Source organism: Meriones unguiculatus, chromosome 7 (genome assembly GCF_030254825.1).
Source record: "Meriones unguiculatus strain TT.TT164.6M chromosome 7, Bangor_MerUng_6.1, whole genome shotgun sequence".
In the NCBI taxonomy this organism is placed as follows: Eukaryota; Metazoa; Chordata; class Mammalia; order Rodentia; family Muridae; genus Meriones; species Meriones unguiculatus.
This window is the reverse complement of record NC_083355.1, coordinates 77,532,697-77,543,728: the sequence shown is the minus strand read 5'-3', so window position 1 is coordinate 77,543,728 and position 11,032 is coordinate 77,532,697. Positions and strand designations below refer to the sequence as shown.

At 48.8% G+C, this 11,032-nt stretch overlaps 1 protein-coding gene across 1 annotated transcript in view; it reads left to right on the top strand.

Moving 5' to 3' along the window:
- Window positions 1–5,513: 5,513 nt before the first annotated feature.
- Pygl (glycogen phosphorylase L) overlaps window positions 5,514–11,032 on the top strand; it is a 30,075-nt gene continuing 24,556 nt past the window's right edge. The window contains exons 1-2 of the mRNA XM_021653988.2: window positions 5,514–5,871; window positions 9,811–9,912. Of these exons, the coding sequence (XP_021509663.1) occupies window positions 5,629–5,871; window positions 9,811–9,912 (345 nt within the window). The 5' untranslated portion in view covers window positions 5,514–5,628. The remainder of the gene's footprint in view (window positions 5,872–9,810; window positions 9,913–11,032) is intronic.

The following is an 11,032-nucleotide window of genomic DNA, read 5'->3' as shown; positions in this document are numbered from 1 at the left end:
ACCTGCTAGCCTAGCTCCTCGGGGGACACGGAAAAAGCAATCAGGAGAAAATGAACACTGTTTTGTATTCCAAAGGGCAAGTTTTCATCTCAGTAATGCCATTAGCATTTTCTGGCACTTGGCCACCCATCTCTTTTCCAAACTAAGCTGCCTTGAGGAATGAGAAGGCCAGAGCATTTCTTGATTTTGCATCATCTGATATTGGAGTCACCAGATTATGTACTGACACATCAAAACCATCCATTATTTGAGGGACAGGCCATACATCTCCACAGCTTTTCAGGAACTTCCACTGGACCACACCCAACTACTGTACTAATGAGCAAGTCAAATATGATAGGAAATGAAAGCTTCAGGAAGAGCTGGGTGTGGTGGCACACACCTGTAATCCCAGCACTCAGAGAGGCAGAGGCAGGCAGATCACTGTGAGTTCAAGGCCAGCCTGGTCTACAAAGAGATTCCAGGACAACAAAGGCTACAGAGAGAAACACTGTCTAGAAAGAAGGAGGGAGGGAGGGAGGGAAGGAAGGAAGGAAGGAAGGAAGGAAGGAAGGAAGGAAGGAAATGCCAGGAAGTAGGCTTGCTCCAAGATAAGCAGATACACTCAAGTTTAACATCAACTGGTTGCAGTCACAGCCAATTACCGAGAAGACGATACAGACAGCCACCGTGCTTGTGCCCACGGGGTACTTGGTAGTCTAATAACTTAGGCTCTCAGTGGATGTCTGAAACAGCAGGGTCTGGATGGGAGCATTGGTGGTCGGATTCATACATTCTGTGCACGGATTAAAATGTACTTACTTCTGCTCACTAAGCACCAAGTGTCACTCTGAGGTCACATTGCCCTTCTCTCCAGGCCATGTGACCTGTGTGGGGGGCCACTTTGGGCCATTTCAGAACTCAGGAAAAGCAGGTCAGAAGGCCAATCTAGAGCACAGAGCAGCCCAAGCAAACAGAGGACTCGGGTTAGCTGAGGTGCAGTCAGAGCTCAGGCTTACTCAAATCTCAAAGCTGCTTCATGCCAAAATCTGTGCTCAGGGATGTTAACCTCTGCAACGGACTTGTGAAGTGATCTTGAGCAAACCTGAGAGCCTAGGCTTCAGTTCTCTCAATGGTAAAGTGTGGAGAAAGGCAGAAATTGCCCCACTGCACTGCTGAAAGGTTCAAATGAAGTACTGTGCGTGAGACCTAACCAGAACCGCTGGGCATGATGGATGGCTCAGGCCCGGAATCCCCAGAGCCAATGCTGAGGCAGTCTTTATGAGTCTCAGGCCAGTGTAAGCTGTAGTATGGGATGTTATCTAAGAGAAACAGAGTCTCTGAGTCCCCGGAAATATTTTAGTGGTAGTTTTAGTGGCGCGGACTATGGCATCTAGCCCTGCTTTGAGACACGGAAGATATCCAGTTATCTTTATCTTGTATCTTTCTGTGATGGGCTTCCCAGTCACCTGCTACTCTGGGCAGAACCGTGGGGCTCTAGAGAGCCTGCCCTCTCTACAGTGTCTGCACAGAGGCGGGGCTTGCACGGCTGCACACCAACGGCTGAGCACTCCTCTTGACAGCTGACCAGCCTCAGAACTGCCCTGTGGTCTTGGGAGAATCTTCCTGGCACTCAGTAGTCTGGGACAAGTCTACCACCTATTTCTCCTTCGTGGGGTCACACTTGGATCTGACAGGACTCACTTGGCCAGCCTGGCTCCCTCCTGGCTAGGTCTCGCACAGGCGTTTGCCCTACGAAGAGCCTTGCAAGTCTAATCCTGTCCCCGGTGTCTGAGTCTATGAAGACCTGAACCAATCTAGGCTCCCAGGGTTCTATTCTGACAGTGAGTAAATTGTACTTGTCTTGGGAGGTCTGGACAGGCTGTCCAGCCACGAACAGAAGCCTTTTCATTACGGCGGTGGGAGAAGCAATGAAGAGGGCACAATACAGGTCTTTGTCGGTATCATGAGCTGTGGGCAACTTAAACCTGCTGCATTTTTAGAAAGCCATAGTGCTTTAAAGGTGAGTTCTTTAAAAATATTAATCTTCTTGGTCCAGTAAGTGAACTCTCACAGTCTTGGGTTCCTGGCCTAGGACACAAGGAATAGATGGTAGGTTTATAAGCAACCTGGAGCCCACTTTGGTTCTCAAACATCACATGTCAGTGCCATGCTTCCCCCCCCCTTTCTTTCCTTCCTTCTTTCTTTCTTTCTTCCTTTCTTTCTTTCTTCTTTCCTTCTTTCTTTCTTTTGTTCTTTCTTTTTAGTACTCACATACCAACCTAGATGGTTTTTCTAGATACAAATTTACTTTAACATAAAATTTAGAAAACAAAATTTATGTCAGAACATAAACTGGGAAATCAGCATTTTCCCAAACAGAAAGTAACTTAAGCACTGAAACCTAAAGAAGGCTAGGGTTCATCCCTGCTTTCTGATAAAAATGGATTAACCAAAAAAATAAAATAAAAAAAAAATAAAAAATGGATTAACCAATGCTAAAGATGGTCAAGAAAGTCTAAAGGAACTAAAGTCTAAAGGTGACTGTCATGGAAGGTCCCATCTACAGCGTACTTGGTTGATCATGTCCTCTTTTGTGTGTGTGTATGTGTGTGTGTGTGTGTGTGAAGTTACTTTGAGGGGTATTCTTCAGCCACCATCAGGTTTTTGGTGTTGTTTTTTTGTTTGTTTGCTTTGTTTTCCTTTCTGTAAAGACAAGGTCTCTAGGTAGCCTACGAACATCAAGTGTAGCAGGGGTCCTCTGCCTTTGACTCCTCAGCCTTGGCATTATAAACACACTCTACACTCTAACATTCAAGGGCTCCATCTTAGGTGTTCCTGTTTGCATGCTGAGCGCTTTACCCACTAAGTTATCTCCATGGGCCCAGTCATAGTCTCTTTAATGTGGCTGGTGGCACAGTCCCTCCTCACACTCCATAGCTGGAACAGCATGTGGTCTAGTTCTTCTCCCATGTAGAAGAGATGCTGAGCCCAGGGTTGGGGTGGGCTCCCTGACTCTATACCAAATCAAGAAAATAGTGTGGTTATTGTTATCCTTGCTCACAGCAGGAATCTTGTCCCCTTGGGTAGACCAGAGAGGTTGGACCCACCCGTGTGAAGACATCCCTAGCAAAACTGGAAAGTTGCCTTGGCTTTTGGAATCTTCCAAAGTTTGGGCAGTTTAGATATAGTCCATGACAGCAGGACAATCATGGTTGTGGCAGGTTGAGGAGCTGTCCACCCTGCACCCACAGTCAGGAAGCAGAGAGGTGAGCACCGGTGTTCTGTCCCTTTCTCCTTTTGTCTTGGTTTATTCATTCCAGGACCCTTTGCTGTTGCAGGATATTTGATCCCACTGTGAAGCCCGAGGTGAACTGTAAAAATCTGTTTCTTGCTTGGTGTGGTTTGGGCCTAACACACGCCTTTAATCCAATGACTTTGTGTTTATTGTAAATAGGAGATTATGGTGTGGCTCAGGCCTAGCACTCACCTTTAATTCAAGAGCTTTCTGTACGAAGGATTTAATAAAGTTAACCCTAGGTCAAGAGGTGGAGCAAGAAACCAGCTGACAGAGATTAAGTAGAAAAGCGGAACTTTTGAGAGAAGGGTATTTAAGACAGCATAGAGAAGGAGCTTTTGGCCTTGGGAGTTTGGCTTTTGTGGGGGTTAGCTCTTTGGCTTTTAGCTTTTGGCTTTTTCCTCCTGGGTTGTCAGCTAAGCTAGCAAGCTTTAAACTTTTGGCCTTTTGACTTTTGGGGCTTTTAGCATGGAGCTTTTGGTTTTGGCTTTTTCTTCAAGACATGAACTGAAGTAGGAAGGTCAACTGGGTGCTTTCTCTGCCTCTCTGAGCTAGCTGGTTCACCCCGGCATCTGGCTCCTGAGCCTTCACTGGTAAAATTGAATGCCTAGTATTTTCTTTCTTTATAGCGACACTTTCCCATGGATGGTGTCAACCACCTTCAAAGATGTCTTCCTTCCCTATATCTAAAAACACCATCACATCCCCAGGGCTGTGCCCGGTAATCAGTTATTCCAACTCCAGTTGAATTGTCAATGAAGATTCATTATTGCAGCAAAGATGTCACCTTAAAAAAAAAAATCTGCCAAACGACCTTCTCATTTGGGGCCCTTTCCGAACTTCACCATGTGGCTCTTTTAGGTCAGGCATTCTGACCAAACTCCACACTCACTCTTAGCTCTGGGTATTCTGGCCTCATTCAAATCCGACCCTTTCCCCATCTCACCAGGCCATGCTGTCCTCGAGGCCATTGCATAAAGCCACTTCAGTTTTCATCTGTCCCAAAGCCTAGAGCCCAAACCTTGGAAGCTAGAAGGATGGAGAGCTGAAAATGGAGCCAGACCTGTGATAGCAGAACTTCCATTTGTAGGGTAACGGCTGATTTGGTATGAATCAAGTAATTGAAATCCTACTCCAGCATCTACTTAAAATAATTAGCTTTATTTAAAAAAAAAAAGGGAAGGCAGGAAGGAAGATAGGAAGGAAGGAAGGAAGGAAGGAAGGAAGGAAGGAAGGAAGGAAGGAAGGAAGGGAGAGGGAGGAAGGGAGGGAGGGAGGAAGAAAGGAAGGAAGGAAGAAAGGCACAACTCTGACAGGGACCCTCTAGGTGGCTCAGCAGGTAAAGGCACCTGCTGCCGAGCCTGACCTCTTGTGTCATCGATCCCAGCAACCTCCGACCTCCACATGCCTGTGTGCACATGTCACTTCCGGATCCAGTGCAAAGATCACACACCAACCTCTGCTGGTGTCTCCTGAACATAGAGCAACTAACCAGTTGTGCCATGTACAAGTAACCGCGAGTGGCGGGTCTCTGTCACACACACACACACACACACACACACACACACACACACTCCTCTTGTCCCTGTGCTCCATTTGGTTAAAGCAAACTGCAAACAAGGGGTCTCGAGTTGAACTCCTGTCCCCCACGGAGCCTGAAGGAAGCTTCAACTCAACAGAACCCTTGCAGATCCCGGACTTTTACACCTAGTCACCCCACCGACTGTGGCAGGCTGCTGTGGGCTGGCCCTGCAGGATCTAGGGGTCAAGAAACCCCATCCTCTGTCCTCAGAAAAGAAATGGATAGATGATAGATAGATAGATAGATAGATAGATAGATAGATAGATAGATAGATAGATGAATAAATACACAAATAAATAAAAGAGTCCTCAGAAAATAAATAAATAACAACCGGGGTTCCCTGAGAATCCAAGATGGGGTGATGTCAAGGACTGGGGAGCAACACCGGGGCAATCAGGGTTAAATCACACTGCCCGAAAAGGCAACGGCTTTGCCGAGATCTCTGCGAGCGAGCGAGGCAGCTGAGGCCTCCTACCCAAACAAGCAGCACGACTGGGTCGGAGCCTCCGCGCGCTACGTGACCGGGACGTTCCGGGAGCGGCAGGAAGGCGGTGCCCGCAGGCGCAGCGCCGCCCCAGGGGCTCCCACGCCCCTGGCGGGCGGGCGGGAGGGACTGCTCCGGGCGCCCCGGGTGGGCGGGAGCCGAGCGAGGGGCGGATCCCCCAACTCCCCAGAGCCTCAAAAGCGGCGTGCAAGCGGGGGGGGGGGGGGGCCGGGCCAGTCCCGCAGCTGCCGCGCTCCTCCCGGGTTTGCCCCTCCGCCCTCCACCATGGCGAAGCCCCTGACCGACCAGGAGAAGCGACGGCAGATCAGCATCCGCGGCATCGTGGGCGTGGAGAACGTGGCCGAGCTGAAGAAGGGCTTCAACCGGCACCTGCACTTCACGCTGGTCAAGGACCGCAACGTGGCCACCCCCCGCGACTACTTCTTCGCCCTGGCGCACACCGTGCGCGACCACCTGGTGGGGCGCTGGATCCGCACGCAGCAGTACTACTACGACAAGTGTCCCAAGGTACCCGGCGGGGGGCGTCTGTCCTCCCTCCACACCCCGTCCTGGTCCCGAAATCTAGGCGGGCAGCGGGGCGCGGGCTCGGCCGTCCCCCCCCCCCACGCTGACTCCCCCCGCAGCGCCGAGCCACCGCGGCGCTGCGCTGCGAGATCCGGAGACCGACTGGTGGGCGGCCAGAGCCCAGGCCTCTCCCTCCCGCCAACTTTGAAAACTTTATGGGGTGCACCCTCGGCACTGAAGCAGGGGGACGCGCACCTCCTAGGCGCACCTCCTATGGGAAGTGTCTAACTCGGTTCCGGGCCCGTGACAGCCCGCCCCGGGGCGTTCGTTGGGGGGGGGAGGGGGCACTCGGGAAAACCAAAACAAAAAGCCCCGCCTTGGAGAACCGAGCTCCAGGTGTAGCGGAGGAGGAAGGAAGTGTAGAGTTCCTCAAGGAGCGACCCTGCCCTGGCCTCGGGGCTGCTCAGCCTCGCCGCGCGGCAGGGTGATGGGGGAGGTCGCGGCCCAGATCGGGGAGCGGAGGCTGCGGTTCTGTGCCGAGCGGCTCACCTGCAAAGGTGCCTGTGAAAACACCCCTCTCCCTTCCAGAGATGAGGGGCGCGCCGCCTTGTGAGGACCCTTTTCTCCTTCTGCCAAGGGGCCAGAGTGCGGAGTCCCTGGGGGTGTTGGGCTCGTTGAGGGAGGAGCACCGTCCCGTCGTGACCCGTCTAGGTAGAGACCAGAAGCTAACAGGAAAGGTTAGGGAAGACCGCGCAGTCAGACCCTGGCAGTGTCCTAAGGAGGACAGTGAGTGTTTCAGAAGAGGAAGCTGGGAAAACTGGCCACGGAGTTGTGTTGGATCCCGGAGGCCATGGGGGATTCGTATACATACTTATTAGGCGTTTTAAATGTATAGAAACGTCGAGGAAAGTTACTTGTGCCTGAGAACTATGGGCGTTTCTAAGACTGAGAGAGGAACTCCCTTAGTAAGATAGTTTGGTTGTGTAGGGCCCTGCTGGACTGCTACCCAAACAGAACAATTGCTCGTGTGTGTGTTCCCAGATCCAAACATGTGCTTAGAAAACACTTTCACGTCTACGTCCGTCCGCTCTGCAGCAGTGAGCGCCAAAGCGCGGAGAGATTTGCTCTTTCTCCTCCGATGGTAATCTTCCTGGTTCTCTGGTTAGTTTTTCCTGTGACTCTGTCTTCCTGGGCAAGGGCAGAGCAGTCAAGGCAGGGTTACGCCGCAGGGCGGCAGGGCACATGTTGCGACACTCTTCTTAGAAGAGCTTGCAGATTCTTCAAAGTTTGTTTCACGCGGGTTCATGGCGTTTCCTCCATGATGGCCTCTGTGGAAGCAGGGGCACTGCAGTCCTCACAGAGAGCGTGGGTAAAGCCGGGAGCTGTGTCCAAGCTCCTCCTCCAGCCTCGCTCCTCGGTGTGCCCATAAGTCACCAGGTTCAGACTCCAGCCTCAGCCCCCATCTACCCCCCACCCCGGTGTAAGCATGCCAAAGGTTGAGGAATAAGAGAAAATAATATTACTGAAGCCTCTTCCGGTCCCTCAGGAACCCCGAGTCACGTTCCTCACAATCCTGACCTGCCCTCTTGCTTTTTAATCTAAAGGCTCTGCGTCACCACCATGACAGTCACTCCAGCGAAAAATTTTGGGCTAGCTTTTGACTGCCTTTATTTTCCCCTTTCAGATGTCTGCAGCGCCCCTCCAGACTTCCCACTCTCCCAGGCCCACTTCCCGCCTAGCTGAGAGGCCCTACAGGTCTATTCTAAAGGGAAATACACTGCTTTGCTGGGTGGGGTGGGGCTCTAGGTGGTTTAATTCCGAAGCTTTGGGCTAGCCTCAGTCCTGCTCACTTCAGCGACTCCAGCTTTTTCAGTCACACCTTTACTGTCTCCGTGGGCTCCCAACGGCCGTGCGTTGCATTCCCATCGCAGCATAGGCCTCTGTCCAGCCGAGCTTCCTAAAGCAGCGCATCTTGACTCTAAGGTTGGCTCCAGACCCTGACATAGTCCTCAAGTGCTTCATGCCATTACGTGCCTTTGTCTACCTTCCTCTCTCTTCTACTTAACCGTTCCCCGCTTGAAGTGACCTTCCCAGCTCGGGTCTCTGGGTACCACTCCTACCCGCCCGGGCTTGCTGTCTGGTTTCACACACCTGACAGCGTACTCAGACAGCAGCACCGAGGTCTTCCTCTTAGTGCTGAAAACAACGTAAAAACTGTTCTTAAAGTATTGATGAGCGTTGCATCATCTTTATTCTACCTTTTCAAACCTTTTGCAACTGTTTTTGTATAATATAGATAAAATATTAGGAGTGGTTTGTGTGTGTAGGTTACAAGGTAAATGAAGACTCAAATATTTCATCATTAGGAATATGTAATAAATGTCCATAAGACAATAGGGGAGCAAAAGATCTATAAAGTATATTTTCCCTCAAGAAAATGTTATAGGCAGTCACCTATAGCTCCTGTCCTCAAAAAGTCTGTCATACATAAACACACTCTGAGCAAACCCATCTAGAACTGGAAATACCTTAAATATTTTAAAGACGTTATTTGTACCAATGGATCCTAAGTCAGTGCTGCTTTGGACTTAAAAAGAAGGTCAAGAAACTTAGCACAAATGCTGTAATTCCAGGGATGCGACTCTACAGTTGCAAATCCAGGGTATGGACGTGTTTACAAATGAGCTTTGTATAGATCACTGAAACAGGAAATGGGACCCTGCTCCATCAGAGAATGAAACTCCAAGTATGAGAGGCTAAAAAGAGATGAACTTGACCTCCCTCCTGCTCTCTGGCCTCGCGCACGGGAGCCCCAGCTTAGGGTCAGAGTGGGACCCAAGTATGCCCCAGAAAGATGCCTTTCACTAGCATACACAGGCTGGCAAGGGTCCAGGAGTTTTCCCATAAAAACTGGACAAAAATGCTGTGCTCTGAACAGCAGTGTGAGATGCCCTGGCAGGATACAGTGTTGACCGTGTGTGAGAAGGTTCTGAATTCAGTTGTTTCCTAAAGGGAAAGAGTGAAATTTCTAAGTTAGTGTGATAGTGATTTGTTACATGAACTCTATCATCCTTCTCCTCCTCATTATTATTTATTGGGTTGCCAAAAATACTTTTTTTTTTTTGTTCTTCTTAGCCTGTGGAAATGGGGAGTCCCAAAATTTGAAGTGACTGCTCTGTTTTGCGTCTGTTAGAGAATGGGGTAACTGATACAGAGAGCAAAGATTCCTGACAGAGGCCTCTGTAGCCGCTTACTACTCCATTCTTTTAAATTAGCAAACTGTGCTTGCATTGAAAACGGTTTTAGCCAGGTCTGAACTTTGTACCTCTAGCTTCTGCCTCTGCTCATATTTACCTGGCTTTTCCCATGCCAAAGGCAAACAGTTTCTAAGTCCGTAGGGAAATTTAACATCTCAACAAGAACAAATGCTTATAAGCCTTGGGAAGTGTTCTTGCTAAAAGACCTGCTCCATAGATTTCCTGGGGTAGTCTTCATTCCAAAGGTAAGCAGTCAATGAAGGAGGAATAGTCTCTAGCCACGGAGTGTAGGGGAGCCAGTCTGCGTGTGTCTTAAGTGACAAGGTCAGAACCAACCTGCTTGATCCTTAAAGTGAAAGGTGAAGAAAGGCAGTCCAACTGGTTTGTTTAAAACATGTTTTATTCATGGTGGGGGAGGAGGGGGACCATTGAAAATGGTTAAATAGACAAAAGATTTCGAACTGCGTAGCCAAAAAGTAGTGTATAGCATGGGCTCCTCATTCAAGTAGTAGATGTCTTACAGCATCCCATCAGGAGACTGTAAGAGTCTCACTTGACCATGAGTTAAAGTAGCCCAAGCCCTAATGTCTCTTTAATGGCAGCCTAGCATGGGTTTGCATGTTATGTGTATTGACAAATGTAGTTGACCTCACAGGAGAATGAAGGCCTTTCCTCTCTCTTTTAGAGGGTTTATTACCTCTCCCTGGAGTTCTACATGGGCCGTGCATTACAGAACACCATGATCAACCTTGGCTTACAAAATGCCTGTGATGAGGCCATTTACCAGGTTTGTTGTTCTCGCTCACCTCTTCTTTCTCTGCATTTCAAGTTCACTTTAACACACATGCACACACACACACACACACACAAACATACATGACCAATTGCTTCTTCTAATAGGGCTATTACAAACACTGAGAAATATATACAAGTTGAAGGTCAGGGCCTGGGTGTAGTGTAGTACCTTTAATCCCATAACTGGAGAGATAAGAGCAGGTGGGTCCCTGAGTTCAAAACCAGCCTGATTTATAGGGTGGAGGGGGAAAAGGAAGTTAGAGAATGGATTATGTATCACACATGAGGATTTTGCTTTGCAATCAAGGTCTTAGATAGTTTCTCAGAAACAAATTACATTTTTTAAGTGAACCTTTTAAAAGTCTTTATTGCCTGACAGTGGTGATACACGCCTTTAATCCCAGGCCTTGGCAGACAGATGTAGGTAGATCCTTGAGTTTCAGGACAGCCAGGGCTACACAGAGAAACCCTGTCTCAAAAACAAACAAACAAAGAAGCCTTTAAGTTTCTGTTTGCCTTTTAAGAAATGGTCGAAGTTTGACAGTTATTCATATATTCGACAATATGAAAATGATAACCTTTTGAAAACCCATTGTCATGGTTCTCTCTTGCCTAATGAGTTGTAAACACACTTCCTCCTTAAGGCAGTCTTAACTGGCTTGTTTGCTTATGTGGACGTATTTAGCCCTTCTTACTGGTGTTTCCTCACCAAAAACAAGTAGTCCTTTACCTTTTTTATGTGACTGAAAGGAGGAGAGTATATTTACAAAGACAAATATAAATGAGACACTCTCATAAAGGGTCAAAATGTTCCTTTTCCCAGGGCTGGGATGGTCCCTAGTGTGTTCCGCTACTTCTCACTCGGCTCACCTCCATCCTGTGGGTTAGGTAGAGCACTTCCTGCCAAAAGAAGAGTGGCTCTCCTCCACTTCCCTTTCTTTACTTCCCTTAATAGTAAAAAAACAAAAATTGCACACCTTCCCTGGAGTAGTGTGTAATCATGACCTGCATCTTCATGGTCAAAGTTTAGAGCCATTTCTCAATTTTCCACTCTGCAGCTTTCAAGATCCCGAGTGTTAGTTGGCATGGACCATTGGCTGCATAAGGACCTG